At 34.6% G+C, this 27,857-nt stretch overlaps 1 protein-coding gene across 1 annotated transcript; it reads left to right on the plus strand.

Annotated features, from left to right (window-relative positions):
* On the plus strand, positions 1–27,717 carry LOC112045872 (plexin domain-containing protein 2). Its single transcript, XM_024082244.2, has 12 exons — positions 1–202; positions 2,245–2,454; positions 7,351–7,470; positions 8,380–8,450; positions 9,039–9,167; positions 9,936–10,128; positions 11,682–11,888; positions 12,805–12,956; positions 14,347–14,419; positions 15,559–15,699; positions 19,997–20,205; positions 21,185–27,717. Exons 1-12 carry the CDS (start codon positions 118–120, stop codon positions 21,251–21,253), a joined length of 1,659 nt encoding a protein of 552 aa, XP_023938012.2. The 5' UTR covers positions 1–117; the 3' UTR covers positions 21,254–27,717.
* Positions 27,718–27,857: the final 140 nt, after the last annotated feature.

Consider the following 27,857-nt stretch of genomic DNA (forward strand, 5'->3'; position numbering starts at 1 on the left):
GAATTGTGAATGTCAAATAGAAATTAAAAAGGCAAATGACGTTACACATGTAAAAGTCCGTGTAAAAAGTGTAAAAAATAGTTATAAACTCATTCGTAATTATTAAGTTGTGCAATAATGAATATCATTGAAATGAAAGCGAGGCCGTATTTAGTAAGGCTGCTTTTTATTTTATCACTTGCATTTACAATAGGTGCAACAGGTAAGAGTCAAATTCATCTTATTTTACCAACATTCATCTTTGTGGTGGCGTACGTACCTACTTCGCGAGTTGCTGCGATGACGTAAATAATAAGAAACAATTATTGCTATGTAAGTATCAGGTAACAGGAAATTTAAAGAAGGATATTACTTTTATAACTGAATCTGGTTTGTGTATGGAGAATATCACTTTTGCTGAACACCAGCTTTTTATTTACCCATTATTGTATGAAAGAGTTAACATGTTAAATGATTAAAGTATTAACTAAACAGAGACTATTAGCATTCACATATTTTTTAAGTGTAGCTTCCAAGTCACTAATCCCAGCATACTTAAGAAATCTAAGAATATTATTACAAAATGGTTTAAAATCTATTATAACAACATTGAAAGGAGGACAACTCAAATTTTGTTGTAAAAAAAAAAACCAACATTTGCACCAACTGGTGATGTTTTTGAAGTAACAAAATAATTTTTATGAAGTGGTATTATTGAATGTGTAGATGTTGTAATAAATGCTAGTCCAATGCTGATTAGCAGACTGCAGACACCTGGAGAATTAAGAAAATTCTCAAGTATGCAGGTTTCTTCACAATGTTTCTCCTTCAGTGTTTGAGCCACATGATATTTAATTTCTTCTAATGCACATAACTGTAATGTTAGAGGTGCATGCCCTGGACCAGATTCAAACCCACACCTTCAGAATCGAAAGCAGAGGTTATGTCCACTGGGCTATCACAGCTTTACCTATTTTTATTATGTTTATTATATTAATAAACATTAAATATTAGCTTCTAAAGGAAAGCTGCCAGATGTGACCATTGTAAAAAACTTTCTCTTTCTTATTTTTGTCAAATTTTTTAACAAGAATTTAAGGGGTTCCTCTTCTAATTCCCCCCTGTTTTGTTTTAAAATTAGAACTATCTTAAATAATTTAATTTATGAAATACTTATCTATAAGTTAAAAATTTTTATTTCCTGATCTAGCTTAGGAGCATTAATGCATATGATATAAATGAATACACAATTTTGAAAAAGGTCACATGTCTGAAAATTTAAAATGTCCAGCAATTAAAAAAAACTAACTATTTTCCAAAGCAGTGTATAATTTCTAAAACTAAATTACTTTACTTTTTGGTGTTAATATGAAAATGAATGCCTATGAAATGCCTATGAAAATTACTAAAATTATTTATTGTAAAATTAATCTAAATATGTTATTAAATATTTTATATTTTTGATATACAGAGATTAGGTGTGGACAGAATATCAGACATGTGCCCTTTTTGAAATATGCATATTCAATTATACAATAACAATATCATTGATATATCAATTAGTTCACTGTTTTTAATAGTTCACTGGTGTTGCATTCTTACACTAAACAGTCACTTCCTGTCATATCAATTAAAACTAATCTTCATGCAGTAAAACATTAGCTATTTTTAGATCAGTTAGTTTGTAGCTTAATGATGTAAAGTAGCTCAATATAACGTTACTCCCACAAAATATTTCTGTACTTGCTATTGAAATAAATAATACACATAAAATAATTTATGTTGTAATCTTTTAATTAGTGTATTGTTATATTAATCATATATCAGTCTGCTATTTCATTGCTAGCCATGATAGTCCAGTGGATATGACCTCTGCATCCGATTCCAGAGGGTGTGGGTTTGAATATGGTCTGGGGCATGCACCTCCAACTTTTCAGTGGTGTGCATTTTAAGAAATTAAATATCATGTGTCTCAATTGGTGAAGGAAAAACATCATGAGGGAACCTGCATACCAGAGATTCTTTTTAATTATCTGCGTGTGTGAAGTCTGCCAATCCACATTGGGCCAGTGTGGTGGACTATCGGCCTGGAGAGGCCTCTCATTTTGAGAGGAGACTCGTGTTTAGCAGTGTGCTGAATATAGGTTGATAATGATTGAATGTTTAATAAGTACATGGTCCAGATAATGAAGTCTGTTTTGTATAACCAAATAATACAATGTTCTTATTATGTTGTGTCAATTAATATGTATTGTATCTTTCCAGTGGACTTGACTTATACAGGCCATATTGATGATAATACTTACAATGATATAACACCAGAGTTTGTTTCCTACACCCAAGGGCGACAAAGGCGTGACGTCAACAACTCTTCTGTTCCTGCCACTAATGCCACTACAAATGTTTCCATACCATCACCTTCCTCTATTACTCCGACCAACAATTCTGCACCAGTTATCAATACTACTATAGAAAGTGAGTCCTTTGTACAATCATTATCTTTTCAAATAGCAAGCCAGCAGGAACTTTTTTCCTTGAAATGTGGATAAAGAGTAAATGATAAAAATGTATGATGTGTCATCTTGTACCCCTTTTTAAAATAAAGTGTGATCTGGGTTATCTATCCATACAGAATACTTTGAGAAATAGCTTAAATTTAACTGAAAAACAGTTTTGGTGTCTTTATTTTTACATTTTACATCTAAATGTATAACTACCTCTTGTAACTCAGCTGTGTAAATATTAGCTGCACTTTAGTTTACTCATACATAAATTATATATTTTAATTGTAATATGAAGCTGAAGGTATTATTTCAAGTATTTATTTTTCGTCACCTACATTTGTACAGCTTTTACAACAATAATAAAAAAAAAAATTGGACAGCTATAGTCCAATACAATTTGCATTTTTGTGGGAAAAGACAATGTTTTTGTCATAAATATTCTGTTATTATCCTTTACGTTATGCAGACGCCAATCAATTGCCATCAAAAATGTTCATTGCAATCCAGATTACTGTGTAGAGTGGATGAATGCGTTCACCAAATTTTTATAGCGTGATCGTATCCTGACCTCCTCAATCAAGATGGACTGGGTACATACAGCGTCACCATCATCATCATCATCATATCAGCCGATGGACGTCCACTGCAGGACATAGGCCTTTTGTAGGGACTTCCAAACATCACGATAATGAGCCGCCTGCATCCAGCGAATCCCTGCGACTCGGTTGATGTCGTCAGTCCACCTGGTGGGGGGTCTGCCAACACTGCGCTTTGTATTGCGGGGTCGCCATTCCAGCACCTTTGGACCCCCAACGTCCATCGGCTCTTCGAACTATGTAAACTTTGTACATACAGCCTGCGTAAGAAAAATAAACAAAATTATTTTGAAATAAATAGTCAGTTTAGAACGTCATTCAGTAAGATTAGTCATCTAATTGTTGATAAATTAAGCATTCTCGTACAATTGCTCAGTACGTTAATTAGTTGCGTAGTCATTCTAATTTTGTCATTAATTAAACGGCCTTGCTTACATAACAAGATAATTTCTATTATTTTAAGGACTAAATTACACAAGGAGAGATTCTTGAATGCGAGTTGGTAAGAAATCACATTATGTGGCTTCTCTTCACACAATTCCCGCCTGCGGATATTTGTATTATGACTTGTATCGAGCGATGCTCAAATGAAAGTATTGTGAGTAATAGCAAAACTGTCGTTTGTAACAACAGTTTTGCCATTTAAACCGTTGTTTGTAACAACAGTTTTGCCATTTAATTTTGAAAAAATAAATTTTAAATGGTAAACTTATACTACAGCCTTTCTTGAAGAGTACTGTTTACCAACAAACAAATTAAAAATGAGGGTTTAAATCACCACTCATTTCATATCTAATAAAAATTATAATTAACTTATTCTTAAAATAATGAAAATAATTTTGATTAATAAGCTTAGAACAATTAAATATGGTTTATATATTTTATATAACATTTTATAAACAAACCACACATCATTTAAAATAAATGAGTTATAAAATGACATGCATTTTCTACCTTCATTTCTAATTTCTTTGTTGGTAAACAGTACTCATCAAGAAAGACTGTAGTATAGTGAGTTTATCTCGCGAGGCGGCTCTTCCTCCATTTATTTACTTAAGTGATAAGATTATTTTATACTCACAAGAAGTTATCGCTCGCCTTTAAAAGTCTCCCCTTGTGTAATTTAAATAGTCTTTCTGTTCAATAATTTAGTTACCTCTTTTCTTATGAGTGAGAGGTGACCGAAAATGCATTATATGTTTTAACCACAACGCTATGTGCTTATTTATATTATTTATTCAATCATATGCGAATATTAATAAATGTAAATTTATTTCTGGTTTTATATGTATATTACTAGCCTCGAGCGTCAGCCACCATTCGTGTGATACTGTTTTTTATAAATCCCGCGAAAACTAAAGCCAAGTTAAAATAAAGCTTATGTTCTGCCCCATGGTCCATTTTATTTCTATAACAAATTCCATCCAAATCGGTTCAGTGGTTAAGTTAAAAGCTAACAGAAAGTCAGACAGACTTACTTTTGCATTTATAATTTTATAGTATGGATGTATATTGACACACATAAATATGGACATTAAACATTTTGGAAACAGAAGCTTTTACTGTATGTAATTTGAATGGGGCCCATCCATAAATTACGTCACATGAATTTCGTGTTGTTTTGACCACGTGACGCCGGTCACAGCCGGTCACATTTGTGAAACTCCCCTCTAGGTGTGACGTCACATTTTGCAATTTTTAATTTGGAAATTAATAAATTAAAATAGCAATTCTTATTCTAGTTTTATTTTCATTTAAATGTATTTTTCTGTAATACAATAAAAGTACAAAAATAACAGAACACTATTCAGTTTATTAATGAAAAACACAAACAAACGTCCATCATTTTTCTTTGAAAAATGATTCTTTTTAAAATGCGTCAACAGTCATGCGTCACAAGTTACGAACTCCATTGTCTCACATTGGTGTGACGTGTTCGTCAATCCCCTCCGTACTCGTAATTCATGGAGAGACTCAACAAGGAACAAACATATTAGTATTTATTATAATTTGCCTGCGACTTCGTACGTGTGAAATTCTGTTTTTCACAAATATCGTTTGAACTATGTATTTTGTTTTTTTTTTCGGTTTAAAAGTAGCCTAAATGTTGCTCCATAACCTCCTATATGTTCCAGTAAAAGTCCCATTAAAGACAGACAGACAAATATTTAAAAAAAACTACATTTATATGTATTAATTAAAACATGTATTTGTTTATATCAAAATATTTGTATATAAATTTAAAGGTTTTAATTTATATATGTATTATTATTATTTACGTATTTTATACATTGAATTATTATAATTACAATTTACAATTAATTCCTTATGTGCAATGCTAATGTGGCCATACATAATATATTCTCTATGCGAATTGCTTGTAAACTTTGCGTCTTTTTCTGGTACTTTACAAGTCTTTTATTAATATTTTTCTTTCAATATTTTTTATTAATATAATATGTTTTAAAATTATTTTTAATTTAATTATTTAAAACGACGTATAATCCCCGAGAGACGACTAGTGTTTTTAAGTCGTAAAATAAACTTAGGCCCTTATTTAAGTAGACATTCCTCAATTTAGAACTTGGAATTCAAGCAATTTTTGAGATCATAATAGGGTAGTTGACTCATATTAAATTTAATATAAACAATATTAATTTCGTATAGTACACGGAATAAGGGTCCGAAATATATCAATATTAAAAAAAAATTGCGAATTTTTTTAATTTCTTCAAACGTTAATAACGTTGCCGTCCAATTTGCGACGTAAAGATGTTACTTGAAGTCACTGAAGCAATAAACGCCAAACTAATAATAATAATTTTGTTAAACACTTTGTCATTATAGACCATCAAGGCAATAGAAGGATAATGAACAATTTAAAATCTTTTAAAAAAAGTGTCAACTAGCTTATGGTGATATTTTTTATATGGCAAGGAACACCACTCCAGTTTGTGTTCTTGAGTTTTTTAACGTATGGCATTCCGATCTTGGCGACCGCGACCTGCGACCGCGACAGTCCCGCACGACCCACTGCTTAGTATGAATTTCTATGGAGCACTAAACAAAAGTGGTCGCGCGGTCGCAGGTCGCGGTCACACGTCACGGTCGCCAAGAACGGAAGGCTGCCTTAAGTTTCTATTTGCTGTGCGTTGATAAAATTTTAGTCAAAAAATATGTATACTTGTAATGTTGAAATGATACTTAAAATATTTTTTTACAAATAAATTAACCGACTTCAAAGATGCATTATTCTAAAGCGAAAAATAACATCTTCTATTGATCTGTTTAAAGGCAAAACAAACATTGAGAGCCATCTTTAAAGCCGGTTAATTCTTTTTTTAAACATTTTATGTTTGTTTTTGTTTTTAATGTGTCTTTTTAATATAGTAACTGCAAACTCCTTTTTCAAACGAAAAAAAAAGAATTTACAAAATTGGTAAATAACAAAGTTATGAGGTGACAAACAATAAAAAAATATATATGGCGAATTGAAAACCTGCTCCCTTTTTTTCTAAATTATAAAACTCATAAATATACATAATAAATTTAAAATAGTTATTTATGTGACAGTCATGTAATGACGGCCATTGTAGCGTGAGTGAGCACGTCCAATGAGGCGAATCCGAATTGCACAATAGACAGCACGAGTGCTACAATGGGTAATTACGTCCAGTGGAATACAATATTCCTTCTACGATCATGATAAAAGAAAATAAAAATTATATGTATTATGATGATGATGTTTGTCGTCTCCACAGCCATCTCAGTTATTTCAGTTGGCGTTAATTTTTGTCCATGTCACTGTAGTTACTTTTATTATTACTCATTTTAGCGTAGCGTAGCGTAGTATTTATTTAAATGCAGATAAAAATAAAATGGCGCCTAAATAGTACCTACCCGTATTCTACAGCTTTACTCAATGTGTACTTCTTACCAACAAACAAATTAGAAATGAATGTAGGAAACGCATGTTAAATCATAACTTATTTATTTTATGTCATGAATTGTTTGTTTATAAATATTATTCAAAATATATTAACTAGATATAATTGTGCTAAGCTTACTAATCGAATTTATTTTCAATAATTTAAGAACAATTTGATCATAAATATTTTTAGGTGTGAAATAACTAGTGATTTATACCCTCATTTTTAATTTGTTGGTAAACTGTACACATTGAGTATAAGCGTTTACATGACGTCATGACACAGATTCATGTTTCACACCTTAAACAATTTATAAATGATTTTTTTTACTATTCATTTCAGCATCGTCGCTACCTCCATCCGCCATCAATAAGCTGCTTGGAGTAAATGGTTCAGGGATTTTGCACGTCGATGTAAATGTCAATACACCAAAAGTGAGCGATCCCATCGCACCAGATGACAGTAAGTATAAATACTACATAAAATTGAGTGACACACACTTTATGACACTGCTAACTGCAAGTTGATCTAGGTGAGTCTATGTGCTTCCGAATCGCGAGGTCCTGGATCGGGCTATATAAGATACTGAGTTCTATTTTCTTCTAAGAAATTTTCAGTGAAATTCTAAGTTTCATTTGAATTCATCTGTTTTGTGCCTACGATAGTAAAAAGCCACGCACACAACACAGCGAAACGACACATAACTTGCTTAAATTTTTCATTTTTTATTATTTAATATTGTTAAGTATTAAATTACTGAGGTCAGGTTTAAAATAACCATTATCAGATTAGTTCTCCTTGTTAGAAGAAAATATTAAACAAAGAAAATTTTAATCCACTGTGATAAATACATTTGCTATGCTAATTGCTATGCTCATTATGATATAAAGCATGTTATTTTTAAGAACTAATCGATGGCTTAATGTATACTGTGACTCATGTATATGCCTTTTCAAATGTACTTACATTGCACACACAATGTAGCAAGATATTGTACACCACTAGGTAATATAGTGTATATAGTAAATTATATAAGTACGAGAAGACAGATAAATAATTGCTTACAATTACAACCAAAGCTACACACACACTAGCGCACCTAACTATACAACTTAGTGTACAGACAGGTGTGTTTGTGTGTGAAACTGTATGAGCATTAGCAAAACAGAAACATGTTTATTAAATTATCACCTGTCTATGAGTGGATGTTTAGCAACGACTACTTCTCGTATCACGCTAAATAATCTAATAACGCGTTTCTGCTATGCTGACAATTCTCAAGTTACTACAAAGATGATTGTGCTCTCAACTTACTACACCTAAAAATCATCTTCCTGAGATAGAATAACTATAACAGTTTATTTCTTTCAGCCACGAATGATGTTTTCAAAGAAACTCCCGAGACTATAAAGGCTGAACACAATATAAGTAATCTCAGTTATGTAAGTATTTTGAAAATTACATTCTAACTATAGAGTAGTTTATTCATCATCAAATTTAATATTTGATATTTTTCGATTAATTTAACATTTTAAATTTCGTATAGTACATGGAATAAGGGTCCGAAATATCTTAAAAACCCTTAATCTACTAGTTATGTACTTACCTATTTTAAAATTTTTCCAAATGTCATAAGTGCTATCGTCCATAGTGTAACGTCATGATGTTATTTGATGTCAGTAGTGGAATAAACGTCAAACTAAAGCATGTCTCATTTTTTTGCTTCTCTCAGTATTGTTTATTGTTTATGGGCTTACGTGACGTCATGTCAAAGATAAAATACAGACCATCATGGCTAACAGCGTTTTTGCTGGTATTGTGAAAAAATATTTCAATATTAAATTTTTCATGTCTCATATCTCAAACTAAGAATTCATCTCATTATGTCATGAAAATTTTCAATGTAGTAGAATGATCATAAATAATTTAAAAATCTTTTATAAAAGTGTCAACTAGCCTATTGTTTATATAAGATATCGATAAATCAGTTCCTATATGAATGTATTCATAATACAATTGTATTTTAACAGGATAACCACAACTTTTACAATAGTACGTTCATTGGGGATCCAGAATATTTTAAACAGTATTGGGCCAACATCACTCTACCAAAAGCAAATATACACGATGTTTTGAGCAATTCTCATAGACGAGCAACAGTAAGTTACTACCAATAAGTTTTATATTATGTTTACAAAACTCTGCTTTTATCTGCTTAGTATTAGTATCGCACCCAAATTCACGAACTAAATTGTCTGTAATTTTTTGAGGAAAACGAGCATCAGATTAGGCATCTTATAGTAAACAAGAAGTTGTTGACCACACAACTACACAAAAAGGCTTTTTGAGGAGCCCTTTAAGCAATGAACACGATTACAACTATGAAACAGTTTTTATAATCGCATTAGATCTTTGATCATATAGTTTGACAGAAAAGTGACATCTAGCGAAGTAGGTCATTATGTAATTAGTCTGAGGTCTCCGTCTGCTGTCCTATTGTCTGAATATATAAAACTATAAAACTCAAAAGTGACTGAGTGAGATAGTGATCTATAAACGCACAGCCCAAACCACTAGACGAATTGGGCTGAAGTTTGGCATACAGGTAGATGTTATGACGTAGGCATCCGCTAAGAAAGGATTATGATCAATTCTACCCCCAAGGGTATAAAATAGGGGATGAAAGTTTGTATGAAACTTTGTCAATATTGCATCGATTTGACTGAAATTTGGAATGAAAATAGATTTTACTTAGCATTAACACTTAGGCTACTTTTCATCCCAAAAATTTATGGTTCCCGCGGGATTTGTGAAAAACTGAATTCCACGCGGATGAAGTCGCGGGTGCCCGCTAGTACTTAATATAGTCATTTCCGAATAGATGGAGGGGAGTGTTCACGCTAAAACAATTCTTGTAATCTGTTCAGACTATAAAGGCGTCATTCCCGTTTCCATTCTACGGACACCCCGTTGCCAACATGACAGTCGCGACGGGTGGATTCATCTACATGGGCGACCATGTTCACAACTGGCTAGCAGCTACTCAATACATAGCTCCGCTCATGGCCAACTTCGATACTACGCTCACTAATGACAGTTGCGTCAAAATGAACGACGATGGTAAGCCATTTTTCGTCTTTTTTTATTTCTTAATCATTGATCTCCTATTAAAAAGATGAAGAACAATCAGCGACCAAAAAACGTCCCAACTTAATGAGTGCCAAAGACAACTTCTTGGCACTCAATTCAAGTAGTCGCATTTGCAATTTCAACCTTAAACTCAATACTTAAGGTTCAATTTGCTCTGAATTTGGGATTTTATGGAATGTTGGACTATACTTAAAGGCCTGTAGGTATAAGTTTCCTTACCAATAATTCTAAAACTGTCAAAGAAAAATTGGCCAGTTTTTAAGTGAAATTTTCTACATGCTTGTGCGTCCTTTTTATTATAAGAGGTCAATGTTCTTAATGCATTTAAAATATATAAGATAGGTGATAACAGGAAAGTGCAATGCTCAAAAAAGCGTTTACACAAACACAAGGAAGAAAAATATTTGTTATAAATTTCGTAAATAAATATGTATAAATTAAAATAAATAAACATAGCTAAGTTTGCTCACGCTTTCGAAAAATCAGGTTATGTTATATTAGTACGTCTAGCAACCAACATATCTCAAGAAGAGAAATCAGAAATTTTGACCAATGGTGGCAGAGTTGCCATAATTTCACCTCTTTCGTCCCAACGCAATGAAAGAGTTAGCGATATTTTCGGCTGCACTGGTATTGGTTGATAAATATATATTTCCGTTCAGAGATATTATGTTGTCGGTCGCATGTTCGGCCTACTAGTAGATCACAGAACAGACACAGCTAAAAGCTAACGCTTTTAGCAATAAAAGTATCAAGGGGGCGTGGCCCGCTTACACCCAGGTGTGCGGAACTTCGCAAGCGTTTCCACGCATGTGCTAGCAGTCCTGTTTTGTTTACTCACATTGTATTTTGTTCTGTGACGAAATAAATAATATTCAACTCTAAAGTAAGGGTAACATTTTTTTTTTCACTAAATAATAATTACGTGAAGAGTTTATCAGTGTGATAAGTATTATTACACTATGTATGTGTTCGTTTAGGCCATACCCCCGGGTACGCTGGTTTCAATACAAAGAATTGGCGCTTTATAAATCTAGTTAACTCTTATATCTGTGGGTCAGATGGTGTTAAGTAAAAACGGAAACTTTAAATTAATGATACGAGGGTGCCATACGCAATCTAAAAAGGTGTAAAAATCATTTGCACAATAAATACCTGCATATCTTAAGATTTTCTTAATTCACTACGTGTGTGAAGTCTGCCAATCCGAATTTGGCCAGCGTGATGGACTAAGGTCTAACCCCTCTTATTCTGATAGGAGACTCGTGCCCAACAGTGAGCCGAATATGGGTCGTTAATGATGATAATGAATGTAATGATTTAACAATTTAAAACTATGTTGTTGCCGGCTCTTCTCAACTGATCTTGCCTTCAGAACTGGTGATAGAGAGATTGCTTGAAATAAATTAATTTATATTTTTTTTTAATTTTAAGTTTGTGCTAATGCTACCTATTGTGAAAGCCTAAAGATTTCAGTAAATACATATATTTTATCCTTACTCTACATTATATTTTAATTCTAGGTGAGAAGTTCACTGTCTTCTGGGAGAACGCCACCCTCAGACAAGACATTGAGAAAAAGTTCACATTTGCTGTAACTCTATACAAGAATGGTGATATCATATTCGCATATAAGGACATCCCTCTACCGTTGAAGGATATCATTGACAGCGAACATCCAGTCAAAGTTGGCATCAGCGACGCGTATTTAACTGACAAGTTTCACTACCGTAAGTGTTTTAACTCCGACGACGTTCGATGGCCTCCGTGGCGCAGTGGTATGCGCGGTGGATTTACAAGACGGAAGCTCCTGGTTTCGATCCCCGGCTGGGCCGATTGAGGTTTTCTTAATTAGTCCAGGTCTGGCTGGTGGGAGGCTTCGGCTGTAGCTATTTACTACACTACCGGCAAAGACGTACCGTACGTGTAAAAAGAAACCAAAAGGAGTGTGGATTTTCATCCTCGTGAGATTGTAGTCAAGGGCTAACTTGTAAAGAAAAAAAAAACTAGAACAAATTTTGCTGTAAAAAGGTCTAGTCAAAGTTGGCATCAGCGCCAACAAAATGTCATCTTTGTATGTCAAGATTTCGTGATTAATGTACCCTTCGCATTTCTACAGGGTGCTCGGAAGTATTTCCCATAACTCTGGAGTTATATTCTTAACCGAAAATTATTTAAAAGTGTTCAAGGAATATATGTTGTAAAATGCACATAAAAATCAGAGATTAATGTTTCTTAGGGCTAATACGACAAGTGGTATATGATTAAACAATATTACGTCAACATTCGGAGACGGAGTTGTTCTAAAATAAACATTTTCGGGGTAAATAATATTTCTTTTGTTAATAAATCTTAAAATGTGTCTCTTATACGCATCCTTATAATTATGACGTAACCCTGTTTCACGTATTTTAAAATGCAAGGCTAGATAAAGGCGTGTGTTACATGGATAGTCGGAATTATTTGAATTACTTTGTATGAAAACATAAAAAAGTTTTTATTTTTTAGTTAAAAAAATATAAGTTATGCAGTTCAGCTCCAATAAGTGGACTTGGCAACACATTGAAATTCTGGAAAATACTCCCGAGCACCCTGTATATTAAGATTATGATGATGATGATAAAAAATGTAGCATTTATTTTACAGATGTCAGACGGAAGACAATCTACGAATACCACAGAGTATCGTTTAAGAACTACGAGATCACAAACAATACCATCCTAAAACTGGTAGCTCTTCCAACTTGTCTGCAGTACGACTCGTGCCAGAGTTGCGCTAATCACGAGACCGGCTTTAAGGTCAGTCGTTTTTTTTTTAAAAGAATATCATATCTTTTCTTTTTAAATATGACCAATATTTCCAATCCCGTCAAATTAGTCGGGAAAGACTGTGTTAGGAGTGGGTACATAGACTAACGGGTCGGGGATCGAACCACCAACCCCTCGGTGATGAGTCCGACCGCTCTTACCGTTAAGCTATTGAGGCTTTAGTTGATTCAAAAGTTCATCCTATATACAAAACATCATGAGGAAACCTGCTGAGAATTTTCTCAATTCGGTAGTTGGCTCACATCAGATTGAATTTAAACAATAATAATCGATATCAATTAAGATTAAGGATTTCTTATGAAACTTAATTTTAATATCACGTATTTTTTGCAAATTTTCCAGACGTCAAAAACGCTGTCGTCCATTTGGTGACGTCGTCAAATTAATTGTTAACTAATATTTTTGTCACACGCTCTATTTGTAAGGGATTTATTATGGTGACGTCATGAAACAGTTGAAATATAAACCGTCATGGCCGACAGGCGTGTTGGCTCGTATTGTCAAAAAAATATGAAAAAAACATTTTCAATCTACAAGCCTATTTTCTATGTGTGTGAAGTCTGGCAATCCACATTTGGCCAGGATGGTGGACTAAGGCCTAAGTTAGGCCTTAGACGAGTCTCCTCTCAGTATGGGAGGGGTTAGGCCGCCTAACCCCTCCCATATTGAATATGGGTTGTTAATGATAATGATGATGATCCTATATACACTTATATTATAAACGAGAAAATAAGTTTGTTTGTTACACTTCCTCGTTTTAACATCTCAACCTACCATTTTTATTTCTTTTGTAATTGTAAAGTTTCAAAATTTTCGTTCCTATATAAATACTTAGTCAAGGATCCGTAGAACATTTTTTACATCTGATTACCAACAAGTTAATTTTTTGTGAGTTAATTGTAACATGAAGCTCATCTCGATGAGACACAATTAACATTTTTATTTACTAAAATCCTTGATTCCGTAGAACATTTTTTACATCTGATTACCAACAGGTTAATTTTTCGTGAGTTAATTGTGAGATGAAGCTCATCTCGATGAGACACAATTAACATTTTTATTTACTAAAATCCTTGAAACTGAGTTACCAGGAAATGAAAATTTTGGAGCGTCGAAACTAGATAATGTACCACGCAATTTGTAGGACATAATGGCTGTTAAATTGTATAACTATTAATTAAGCTATTAACAGTAAAAATAACAGCTGGTTAGTAAGAACTTTTAATAACCTCGTTATTTATACAAGCTGGAAGGAGGGTAATATAGTAGTAGTAAGTAGTTTGATGCTTATATTTTTTCAATGTAACGTACAACGTAAGAGTTATAGAGGTATTTCTTAAACTGTATGTTATTGTTGCAGTGCCTGTGGTGCGATCAAATTCAAGTTTGCTCGAGTGGAACAGATCGTAATAAACAAGATTGGATTCTGAGACGTAAGTACAGAAACATATAATAAACTAGCGGACGCCCACGAGTTCGTACGCCCTTAGACCTCCTTAATCCGGCCGTGTTAAAAATACATACTAGATGTCTACTTACTGTAAACTACTTGTCTCCCAAATTTAATTTATGAGTAACATTTCGCTTTTATATATACACGCTCTTAGACCTCCTTAACCCGGCCCTGTCACAAAACTGATAATTACCAGTCTGTCAAATTTCATCGAAAAGATCTTTATATTGATAAAGAATATTAAGAAGCATATATTTTTTTATTGTACCATTCTTTTGTAGCTAATAAATTGGAAAATATAAAAGTTCTAAATTGATTCGGGCCGTGTAACCCAGGATCGAACAAAAAATATTCTTAAAAGCAGCTACTAAGTGCCATAGTAGCCCAGTGAAATTATCTCTGCCTCCGATTCCGGAGGGTGTGGGTTCGGATCCGGTTCGGAGCATGCACCTCCAACTTTTCAGTTGTGTGCATTTTAAGAAATTAAATATCACGTGTCTCAAACGGTGAAGGAAAACATCGTGAGGAAACCTGTATGCACAGTCCAGAGTCCTGGGTTCGATCCTCAACTAGCCTGATTCAGGTTTTCTTAATTGGTCCAGGTCTACCCTACCGGCAAAAAGACGTACCGCCAAGCGATTTAGTGTTCCGGTATGTCGTGTAGAAACCGAAATGGGTGAGGATTTTCCTCCTAGCAAGTTAGCTCGCTTTCATCTTATACTACAACCTTTCTTGATGAGTACTGCTTACCAACAAACAAATAAGAAATGAAGGAAGAAAACGCATGTCATTAACTTATTTTAAATTATGTATGTATTGTTTATAAAATGTTATATAAAATATATTAACCATATCTAATTGTTCTAAGCTTATTAATCGAATTTATTAATATTACTTTAAGGACAAGTTAATTATAATTATTATTAGGTGTGAAACGACTAGTGATTTATTCCCTAATTTTTAATTTGTTTGTTGGTAAAGTACTCATCAAGAGAGGCTGTATGTAGGATAGATTGCATCATCACTTACCATCAAGTGGGATTATAGTCAAGGGCTAACTTAAAAATAATGCTGATTGAGACTTCAAAAGTTGTGTATGTGTGTGTGTTTATTGTGTAGATTGCGACACGTCGGCTATATCCAATGAGACGGCTTGCCCGGCGAGCACGCACGTGGACGCGCCCGACGGCTCCGGCAAGATCGTGTACACTACCGACACCCGGCCGACCAGCTCGCACGACACCGCCATCGTCACTACTGGTAATTACAGTTAGTTATTTAATAGACTACTTGCCTCTTTTGTAAACAGTGTTTAAACTGAATTATGGAAGTATTATAAGCTATGTTTATGTATTAGGATGTAAATTATTTGTATGTATGTGTATTACTAATACTATGGTTATTTTTGTTTTACGCCACCTGCTGATGTCCTTAAGTTTTCCTAAACCGAAGGTTGCCTGGAAGAAATCGCTACTTAGCGATAAGGCCGCCTTTTGTATGCTGATCTCTTCCTAATTTTTTTTTATTTCACTTGTTTTTGTCTTTGTGGTGTGCAAATAAAGTATACTTATCTTTATTTATTTATCTTTATATTTTATTTTGTCCCGTCAATAATAACCAGTAAAAAATTAATTATAAATGATAAAATATCTACGTAAATTTTTTGCCGCCGAAACACAACATTATTACATTAGCAAGTGACGTCATTCATAAAGATAACAGCGTGATTGGCGTTTGCAATGATGTGATTATATCACGTCACCGCAAGCGCCAATCACAAACCGGTGCCTCGTAGCGAATGACGTTACAGTTTATGATTGGCGTTTGCGGTGACGTGATAAAAACCGTTTTGTTTTATAAAAATATTACAATTACGAGATTATTTTCACAAATAAAAATGTGATTAGAGTTTCTAGGCATTTAAACTGCCTCTATGCAAAAAATCTTTTTAGTTTTGTACAACAGGCGAATAATCTATTAATAATTATCTTTTAATTAATTTTGTATTGTAACACATATTTGCTGTTTATTATATGAACTTACCTTACCTTACCGATGGATGTCTACTGCTGGACATAGGCCTCTTGCATGGACTTCCAAACAAAACGGTCTCGAGTCGCCAGCATCCAACGTCTCCCTGCCTATTTGAACTTACTAATATTATGTACTAGTGGACGCCCGCGACTTCGTCCGCCCTTAGACCTCCCTCTTGCAAAATTCGTTCATAGCGGACATCTACTAACTGTAAACTACGTCCCTGTCGAATTTCATTTTTGTGCGTCAAGTAGTTTTTGAGATTAAGTGACGATACACACAACTGTGTAGTGTAAGGATACAGGATATATTCATTGGTATTAAATATTTTCGATGTGTGAGTTTACCTCGCCCCCCTCAAAAACGACAGACAATTTTGTTGATGAATTTGAGTGCGATTCTAGTCTAATAATATAAGCCTGTTGGGGTCCCAAGGTGCTGGAATGGCGACCCTGCATTACAAAGCTCAGTGTTGGTAGACCCCTATCGCCATGGAAGTTTTATACAACGTGTCCCAAAATTCAACGATAAGCGGGCGCCAAAAGATTGACCTGCTCATGAGCACTTAAGGAAAAATAATAAAAAAAATATACCTAAATTTTTTTTTAGTTACAAAATAAATTTTAAAATTCTTTGAAAATTTACACCTTGTATGATATTTTGAACTACCACGGCTACAATTTCTTAAATATGCTTAAGATTTTTTTTGTATCGGATACCTAAGTAGTACTACTATTCACCACAACTCTTAAAAACACCACAATGCCCGCAGTTTTTACACAAAAAAAAATCAAAATATTTTTTTTCCCTCAAATTTATAAAGATTTTTACTTTCAGTCTACTTTGACTCATGGTCTTGCAAAAAAAAGTATGAACACCGCTATGGCAAGTTATTTTCAAAGTTGACGCAACTAATCAAGATTTCAAAATAGTATAATACCCTAAGATAACTAGTCGCAAAAAAAAAATATGCGTACCATTTGTAAACAAGAACTAAATTTCTAAAATGTTTTTGCTCCTAGAAATCACTTTTACTTTATGCACAAAATGATGTGAGTCATACGTTGCAATTTCCTAGAATTTTAATGGAACGAACGATAACATTTAAAAATAAGAGAGAGAGAGAGAGAGAGAGAAAGATAGCGATAAGTATACGTTAGAGAGGGATAGACAGATGTTCTTTGTTGAATGACAATGATGCAGGTAAAGAAAATCCTGTTCCCAGCAAGTCAGTACGCTCTGCTCCTTTGTTTACTGCGCAACTTTCCGTATTCAATTGACGTGGCTCTCGTACTAACGACTTTTGGCTTTGCATTTTGGACTGGACTTAAGTGATCTGCAAACTGAACTGACCTGGCATTATTTTGGACTGTGCCTGTGTTTTGTGAATTGGACTTTTGGTGTATTTTGGACTGTTTAGCGTTATCATGCCGCAACCATACACGCCGATGGAATACGCTAACATGCATCTCATTTATGGAGAATGTCGGTGCAATGCTAACGCTGCTAGCAGATTGTATCGAGAAAGGTACCCAAACGCTCAAAGATATCCAGATTATCGGGTATTTATGAATGTGCATCAAGCGTTTTCGGAGGGTCGTTTGCCGTCAGCTAGAAGAAACGCTGGAAGACCTAGATCGGAATGCGATGAAGAAGTTCTCAATGAAATAAACATTGATTCAACTACCTCAGTGCGTGCCATAGAAGCAGCTACGGGAATCCCAAAAAGTTCAGCACATCGAATACTAAAACGTCATCGGCTACACCCATATCATTACAGACGTGTACAAACGTTACTATCACGGGACTATCCACTGCGGATCGCATTTTGCCGAGTGATGCTTCAAAAGCATCGGGAAGATCCTCAGTTCTTGGATAAAGTACTATGGTCGGATGAAACAACCTGCAAGAAAGATGGCTATTTAAATCTTCACAACCTACACAGCTGGAGCAATGAGAATCCGCACCTGATGAGAGAAGACAAATCCCAATATCAATTTAAGGTCAACTTATGGACGGGCATTTTAAATGGAAAAGTGATTGGGCCTTTTGAATTACAAGGAAACTTAGATGGGGACAGTTATTTGAACTTTTTACAAAATGATTTGCAAGAATTACTAGAAGACGTCCCCCTAAGCGACCTTCAAAATATGTGGTATCAAAATGATGGTTGCCCAGCTCACTACGCTCGTCCTGTGAGACAATACCTAGACCACGAGTATCCGGGGCGTTGGATCGGGCGACTTGGTCCTATCCTATGGCCACCCCGATCACCCGACCTAAACCCCCTGGATTTCTTTTATTGGGGTTGTCTCAAAGACAGGATCTACGCAAAACCGATTACGACATTGGACGAGCTTCGGCAAAAAATCACTCAGGCTGCGGCACATATCAATGCTAGAAGATATGCGCGAAAAATAAAACGGTCGTTTTTAAGGCGATGTCGTGCCTGTATTAATGCCGGTGGAAAACAATTCGAACATTTACTTTAATGTTGTGTAATTAAAATAACAAACACATTTTTGGAACATAGTAAAATTTATTACTAACAACAAGAACAATTAAGAAATTTGGTTCTTGTTTACAAATGGTACGCATATTTTTTTTTGTGACTAGTTATCCTAGGGTATTATACTATTTTGAAATCTTGATTAGTTGCGTCAACTTTGAAAATAACTTGCCATAGCGGTGTTCATACTTTTTTTTGCAAGACCATGAGTCAAAGTAGACTGAAAGTAAAAATCTTTAAAAATTTGAGGGAAAAAAAATATTTTGATATTTTTTTGTGTAAAAACTGCGGGCATTGTGGTGTTTTTAAGAGTTGTGGTGAATAGTAGTACTACTTAGGTTCCGATACAAAAAAAATCTTAAGCATATTTAAGAAATTGTAGCTGCGGTAGTTCAAAATATCATACAAGGTGTAAATTTTCAAAGAATTTTAAAATTTATTTTGTAACTAAAAAAAAAATTTAGGTATATTTTTTTTATTATTTTTCCTTAAGTGCTCATGAGCAGGTCAATCTTTTGGCGCCCGCTTATCGTTGAATTTTGGGACACGTTGTATATTTGTATATTGATATGAAACGATGTTGTTGATTTGGTATATTTATTCACTTTACTGATTGTAACAATTGTATATGGATATAAAATAAAAGTACTATCAAATAGATGAAGCGGTGTGGAATGATGAAGTGGTAAAGATGTAATGGATGGGCGAAACAATATATCCACGCATGCGCGGTCGAGGGAATTCTAAATATGAAATGAATCTGGAATGTGAATGTAGATGGCCTAACCTAAAGTGGGCGAACGAAAGAGTTCGTTCGCCACACCCCCACCAGGTGGACTAACGAAATCAAGCGAGTCGTTGGATGCAGGGGGCTCAGTATCGTGATGTTTGGAAGTCCCTACAAAAGGCCTATGTCCTGCAGTGGACGTCCATCGGCTGATATGATGATAATGATGATGATGATGATGACAAGTCTAATAGGTGATAATTGGTTTGAGTGATGTCGCTTTGCAGGCGCAGTGAGCTCAGAGCCTGCCGCCAAGGCGGCGGTGGCGGCGGCAGTGGCGGCGGGTGAGCCAGCACCAGAGGCGCCGCCCGCCTCGTCGTCGGCGGGTGGCGTGGTGGGTGCGTTTGTTGCCGTGGCGCTAGTGTGCAGCCTCGCCGCCTGGGTGCTATACGCGTTCAAAAACCCACACACTCGCAGTGGCCAGCTGCTTATCAAGGTATTGAATATCTATCAGCGTTCCTATTTAACTGCTTCATTGGTCCTGTGAGACGTGGATAGTCCAGTGGATATGACCTCTGCATTCTGTTCGAAGGTTCGAATCCTGTCCGGGGCATGCACCTCCATGTTTTCATTTATGTGCATTTTAAGAGATTAAATACCACGTGTCTCAAACGGTGAAGGAAAAACATCGTGAGGAAACCTGTTTGCCTGAGAGTTTTCATTTATTTACGTGTTTGAAGTCCAATTGGGCCTTTCTATACAAAGAACACTAAAATCTGCACGATGCGGATCAGTAGAAGCACTTGTATGACTTTCTATACAAAGAATACTAGAATCCGCACGATGCGGATCAGTAGACACACTTGGATGACTTTCTATACAAAGAATACTAAAATTCGCACGATGCGGATCAGTAGTCGCATTTATATGACTTACTATACAAAGAATACTAAAATCCGCACGATGCGGATCAGTAGACGCACTTGTATGACTTTCTATACAAAGAATACTAGAATCCGCACGATGCGGATCAGTAGACACACTTGTATGACTTTCTATACAAAGAATACTAAAATCCGCACGATGCGGATCAGTAGACGCACTTGTATAACTTTCTATACAAAGAATACTAAAATCGGTTAGATTCGATCCGTACGATGTGGATCAGTGGACGGATTTCAATTACTTTCTATACAAAGAATACTAAAATCGGTTTGATTCGATCCGTACGATGTGGATCAGTAGACGCACTTGTATGACTTTCTATACAAAGAATACTAAAAACCGCACGATGCGGATCAGTAGACGCACTTGTATGACTTTCTGTACAAAGAATACTAAAATCCGCACAATGCGGATCAGTAGACGCACTTGTATGACTTTCCTAAAATACGTTTGATGCGATCCCTACGACGCGTACGGTGCGGATAGGTGGGCGCATGCCGTTAGTATATATAAAAATGTAACTTTTTCAGTATCGTCCGTCCACGTGGAGTTGGCGCCGGGGCGAAGCGCGCTACACCGCCGCGACCATACACATGTAACGGAGGCTCCGTCTCCAATCAACCATATATTATAGGATAACGCACACTTTGTATGTGTTTTTCGCGCGAATTATGACTTAAACTTAACGTTATAGAACATAGAACAGTGCTTCTTAATATTTGCCATAAAATTGCATATTTTATACAAAGGATAAAAAATAATATATATTTTTTTGAATCATTAGATATATAAACTTCAACGGTGTCTAGCGAGGGTCGCCACGATCTCTGGTACCTGACGCATCGATCTCCTATTAAAAAGTGGATGCACAATCAGCGACCAAAAAACGTCCCCACTAAATGAGTGCCAAACACAATTTCTTGGCACTCAATTCAAGTAGTCGCTTTTGCAAATTCAACCTTTTTTCACAATTTTCTTTACCAATAATTCTAAAATTGTCAAAGCAAAATTGGGCAGTTTTTAAGTGAAATTTTCCACATTATTGTGCGTCCTTTTATTATAAGAGGTCAATGACCTGAGGGCATTATTTCCATATTTTCAAAGAAAGATATATAAAATAAGTACGATTTATGGTTGGGCGGTTAGTGGTCGGAAGCTTTGAAACTGCTTTATTCCTTCCAATTTTCTACTTCCCAAAGCCTCAATGATCCAAATAAATTTGTTTTCTATCTATAACACCACAAACTAAGCATTTAGTAAATGAAGCTTTGGCCACACGGCTTTCAAACCATTATGTACTATTTTGACGGCCTCCGTGACGCAGCGGTAAACGCGGTGGATTTACAAGACGGAGGTCCTGGGTTCGATCCCCGGCTGGGCCGATTGATGTTTCTCAATTGGTCCAGGTCTGGCTGGTGGGAGGCTTAGGCCGTGGCTAGTTACCACCCTACCGACAAAGACGTACCGCCAAGCGATTGAGCGTTCCGGTACGATGTCGTGTAGAAACCGAAAGGGGTGTGAACTTTCATCCTCCTCCTAAGAAGTTCCCCCGCTTCCATCTTAGATTGCATCATCACTTACCATCAGGTGAGATTGCAGTCAAGAGCTAACTTGTAAAGAATAAAAAAATATATATACCATGTTTGAACCACTGCTCTATTTTAAGTCTTAATTCCGCTCTCCTTTATATCTTGAATACTTATTAACATTTTATTTTATGCTAATGATGAATCACTTGTACACTCCAAGCCGTCGATTGGTGCCTTCTAATATAAATTATGACGACATGAAATACTTTTACATCATTATATGTTATTTACAAATATTTTATAGATATTATGTCTTAACTATAAAAAGTGTATTGAATTTTTGTATGAAATACTTTTACGGTAGTGTTTTACGAATAGTATTAGAAATGAAACAATCTTTTAATGATCTTTGTCGATTTTATTAAGGTTATGAGGGAAGGTTTAGTATTTAGTGAAATAAGAAAGAACGCTAGGAGCTGTAGCTCAATTACTCACTTGGAAGTAATATGACAATGTGCTAGAGGAACAGTTTGTTTAAAAAGTGCCTTTGACTTCCGTAGAACATATTCCGTCCTGAATTTTTAATGAAGTTTGAAAATTAACGTAACTGCACCGTGAATGCAGTATAGTAAAAAAACTCGAAATGTTTGATAATGATACTCTTTGTAATTGTCCTTACTTTAGGTACAAAAGTGTACACCATTGATCTTCTATTAAAAAATGGATGCACAATCAGCGACCAAAAAACGTCCCCACTCAATGAGTGCCAAACACAACTTCTTGGCACTCAATTCAAGTAGTCGCATTTGCAAATTCAACCTTAAACTCAATCCTTAAGGTTGAATTTGCTCTGAATTTGGGATTTTATTGAATATTGGACTTAAAGGCCTTTAGGCATATTTTTTTTACCAATAATTCTAAAACTGTCAAAGCAATATTGGCCAGTTTTTAAGTGAAAATTTCTACATGATTGAACGTCCATTTATTATAAGAGGACAATGGTGGACACACTTTAAAGTACCATATTTTAATGCCAAACTTAAAGCACGTTCCACATTCGCCCGATCCGCTTACCTATTCACCGTGTGGATGCCGGCTACATCGTGTAGTATAAAAAAAAAATAGAACCCCAGACTAGCGACCGATGTACCACCATACATTTGATCGGATAATGACGTATCACACAACCAAATATGCGTAAAAGTCTGGCCGCTCAGAGATTGCGTTTCTGACAGGTAGTGATCGAATGGGAGAAACATATTCAATTACAATTGCCTCGTTATTTTGTCTCATCACTACAAAGACAAACTGTTGGCATAACCTTGAAACAGCGCGGTTCGGCCACCTAGTGCGCCAGTTCGAAGTCACATCGCCTACTATATCATGACCAGGAACGCAATCTCTGAGCGGCCGATGAGGCGAATTGTTACGTGTCAGTGTGATTCTGACTATTATTAAAGGAGCTGACACATATTATCCGACGAGTACACACTCGTATTGAGGCCAAAAAACAAGATACAATACGTAAACATCCAGCAGACTAACGAATGATGTATCATATTCTCTTAATATTCATATTCATATTTTATTCATAAATTTTCATGAATAAATGTCATAAAATTGTATTTTCTAGGAATTTGATAAAGCTATTTTGAATATATTGAAAGCCTTTTCGACAAGCCAAGCTTTCAGTTTTTTTTAAACGTAATTCATATATTCTTTGAACTTTTTATATTTTATGGAATCCTGTCCATCCCTATTACTATTATTGTCTTCGATGCTTTTTTTAGTCTGTAATATATCACTCCTCTTCGAAAACTAAGAAACGATGAATGAAAGACGCACGACTGATGCACGTCACTTCCCCGCACGCACGTTTTCACACCCGCGCAGTCTTTTCCCCTGTCGCCCGCATATCATGGGAGTGTTATCAACGAATTCGCCAGACTATAATGACATACGGTACGGTACGGTCAACGGAACGGGTGAATGATACAAATGTGGAATCGGCTTTAGAGTTTTTATTTTAATATGAAAAATTAATTGAATGTTTTGATGTACAATTTTAATGGAATAGAATTTATTTCTGTTGTCTTCCACTGTAAACGTTTTATGTTCTATTATTATTTAAACCATAAAGAAATCTGTTTTGATTTCTGTATAATTATATAATATTATAATATTTTTATTAAAATCTCAAATGAACAAATCTGCAGCTAATGATGATCTAAAAATACATGTAAGTAAGTTCCTCAGTAAATTATTTTTAAACTTTGCTTACGGTAGCTTTGATAGATACAATAAAGCAGCTTAATAAAATTTTAAATAAATGGTAATTATAAAAGTTACCTAAACTTTTGTATTAAAAATGGATGAAGAAAAATTTACTTGGTTAAATTAAAAATAAAAAAACAATAATATTCCATGTATTGTATGACCAGAAAATAATAAACCTCGCCATGTGGTGGAAAAAAATTTAATTTAGTCTCAGGCTGCTAAAAATAGAATGCCTAGAATCTAGGTTTTTTATATTTCTGGCCAAGCTGTTAAAGTTGTGCTGATAATACCGGCAAGCCGACTATTTCGTTATACATAGTTATTTACAATCGATAAAGGACCGACTGTCGGGAGATTGTCTGACTTTTGTTTTATTAAAAAAAAAAACACTTTATGGCGTTAAGAACACGACTAGACATTGAGATGAATGTCACAGATATCACTAGCGTTGTCAAGATTTTTTCAGAAAAATATAGTATTTTTTAGATTTAGCTGTAAAAAAATATAGTACGCATAAATAAAATATAGTACTTCAGGTAACAAGCAAAATATCGACATTTATTTTCAAAAATCAATATTTATTCACTCTTATTGCATTTTTCAAGAGTTAATGAAATGACCCTTCTTACAGTCGGGTAATAAGAGTGTCTTACGCTGTTTTGCACATTTTTTTTTAAATTTTTGAAAACCAAAACCATTTTTTTTTTTCTAATTCGTTCGTTTAATGTTTGTAACTCAGTAATACACAAGTTCGGATAGGCAATTGCATCTGTCAAAAACTAATGTTCATAACGTTTTGAAATGAAAATTTTGTTTCTGTGTTCTAAATATCGCAAAAATACTTACGCAAAAATACTTTGCGTACTATATATATCTTCAACATTATATAGTACGTAGACCCCAAATATAGTACGATACTATTATATTATACGGTTGTACGGTTGGCAACGCTAGATGTCACCCCTGTTTACGCCCAATGGTCGGCTAGTCGGCCATTCTCTAAATGTGTTGATAGACTTGAGCATTCACTTGTAATGAGCATTCATGCGAATGATATATCACAGAAAAATACGAAAACATTTTTGCGAGCATTCTATCGGACGTTCTGGCGAGGATTCTAGCGAGCAGATTTGCTTGAAGTCTGACATCTTCATGAAGAATATCTTTGACGATCAACGAATAAAGTGTTCGCTAGAATTCTCAAGAAGTTCGTAGCAATATTCGGGTCTATGCTAAGCTCGGCTCGTTGTTCAGTTCGACAAATATAAAAACGGCGAATGCTCGATTTTCTGTTACAAGTGAATGATCAAGTCTGTCAGCACCGTAATGCAATGAATTGTGTAGTTATAAAAATGGTAGCCTACAAGTAGACTATGACTGTAGATTTGATTTTGAAGATTTATTGAGATTCTGATCATAACTGCCCAATAGTGTCTTGACTATTTTAAGGAACTCTGTTTTGGAGTGTACTATTATTAAATTTTACTAACTTCTTATTATTATATCGATGTATAAGATTAGTTAGACTTTATTATGAAATGGATATTCGAGTGATATTACACGTAGAATATAATCCCATCAAAACAAATGTGAAAATAAAAGTCTATTAAAGTCGCCTTTAGTAGAGTCCGCGCCACGAAACAAGTCCCGTAAACGCGGCGCTAATGTCTTAATGGCGCTTACTGTTATTTGGTAATTGCGGCCTTATTGTCATTTGTATAAGGCGCTGTCAATTTTAGTTCAGGTTTTAGCCAAGGGACTTCTTTCGTGGCGCTGAGTCTATAATGTTTTGCAAAATTATTAAAGTTTTTGGCATTATACAAGTGTTTGTTATTCAAAAATATAATAACACTTGAACAGTCGAATTATTAATTGAATTAATCTTTTTGCAATATTGTTTGTTCCAATAAAAAAAAAATCAGTATTATCTGTAGAATTTGGTATCCATTTAGTTCGCTTGTCTGCTGTCACACATTCTCATTAATTGACTTGGCTTGCATTTTCACATAAATATATATGTTTTGATGGGATTATTATCGATTTTTAAAATCTGTTGTAAGCTAAAAAGCAAATAATCATTTTAATTTAAACATCACATCACATCACAAAACTATTGATTCTCGCTCGCCTTGTGGTATGTTATTGGTCCGAGGTTGTACTATTATTATTATTAACATGCAATTTTTGTTTTATAGTGCAAGCAGTAATAATCCTAATTTATATGAAAATGCTTTTCGTGGGTTACTATTTCCCGAATTTCCCAATAATTTTTACAAAGTCTGATAATTGTGCAAACATTCTTTATTTAAATAGTTCATAGATATTAGTATTAAAAATAAAGTATTTACAAAAAATTTACACCATCAATTTTTTTAATCAACTCACTCAACACGCTGGCCTCTGTAAGGCAAATGAGCGCTAGCTTTTGGGTCACCTGACGCATGGATTGGTTTATCAGTTACCAGATTCATACATTTTTTAGGGTCGAATGACCAGAGGCAGACCAACAGACTAAAACCGGATTTATATTTGTCAGACGTGACTTGACGTGACGCATCAGAACAGAATCGGTATAATTTATTCTATATGGCAACGTTTACACTTATGTGTTGTGACATGTCGTGATGTCGCATACAAAATTTATAAAGCCGGATTTATATTTGCCACGACACGTCAGACAAATATAAATCCGGCTTAATTCACTATCTATGACGTATGCTAGTTGACACATACGAAATTGAGATTCTATGTATCAAATGTCATCCGGTGGATATCATTCAGTAGGTAGACGATTCAGTCGATTTGATGTTTATTTTAATAAGTTGATAATATTTACCAAAATAATGAATAGGCTAGCAGGACAGGGATCAAAGTCCCGATATACAAGCGCCGCAAATAAGTGGTCCATGAACCGATAATTGTTTCTTTAATTAGTTTAATTCTTAATTAGTTGAGTCAAATAGGGTTTAGATCTCGGAACCGATTGAATGGAATTTAATGAATAATCTTTATTTAGTTTATATATATATTAAAATGTTTGGGCCTACCTCCTTATGGATGATATATGATGCCTTACCCGATAATCTGCTATATTGTGGGTTAGCGGGCTTAGGATAAAGTTTGACTCTTTAACGATCTTTATCACGTGTTAATGATAAGTTGAGTGCCTACAGCTAAAATTGGATCTATTATGTTATGTGCGAGTTTTACAATAATCTGTAATCATCATAAATAAATAAATCAATTTCAACACCAAACTAGCGTTTTCTTATTTTTTTTTTGAGTTATATTAGTGCCAATTATATTTTAAACAAATATAATTATAATAAATATGCCATAATGCTTTAATGGAAATGTTCCTTTATCTTCCAGTGAAAGTCCCATTAAAATCGGTTCA

This window comes from Bicyclus anynana, chromosome Z (genome assembly GCF_947172395.1).
Source record: "Bicyclus anynana chromosome Z, ilBicAnyn1.1, whole genome shotgun sequence".
Classification (NCBI taxonomy): Eukaryota; Metazoa; Arthropoda; class Insecta; order Lepidoptera; family Nymphalidae; genus Bicyclus; species Bicyclus anynana.

Bases quoted from the DNA above. Each gene is read 5' to 3' on its own strand.
- LOC112045872 (XM_024082244.2), top strand. From the start codon at position 118: ATGAATATCATTGAAATGAAAGCGAGGCCGTATTTAGTAAGGCTGCTT. The intron at 7,471-8,379 runs GTAAGTATAAAT...TATTTCTTTCAG, and splicing joins TCCCATCGCACCAGATGACA to CCACGAATGATGTTTTCAAA. The intron at 20,206-21,184 runs GTATTGAATATC...TAACTTTTTCAG, and splicing joins GTGGCCAGCTGCTTATCAAG to TATCGTCCGTCCACGTGGAG.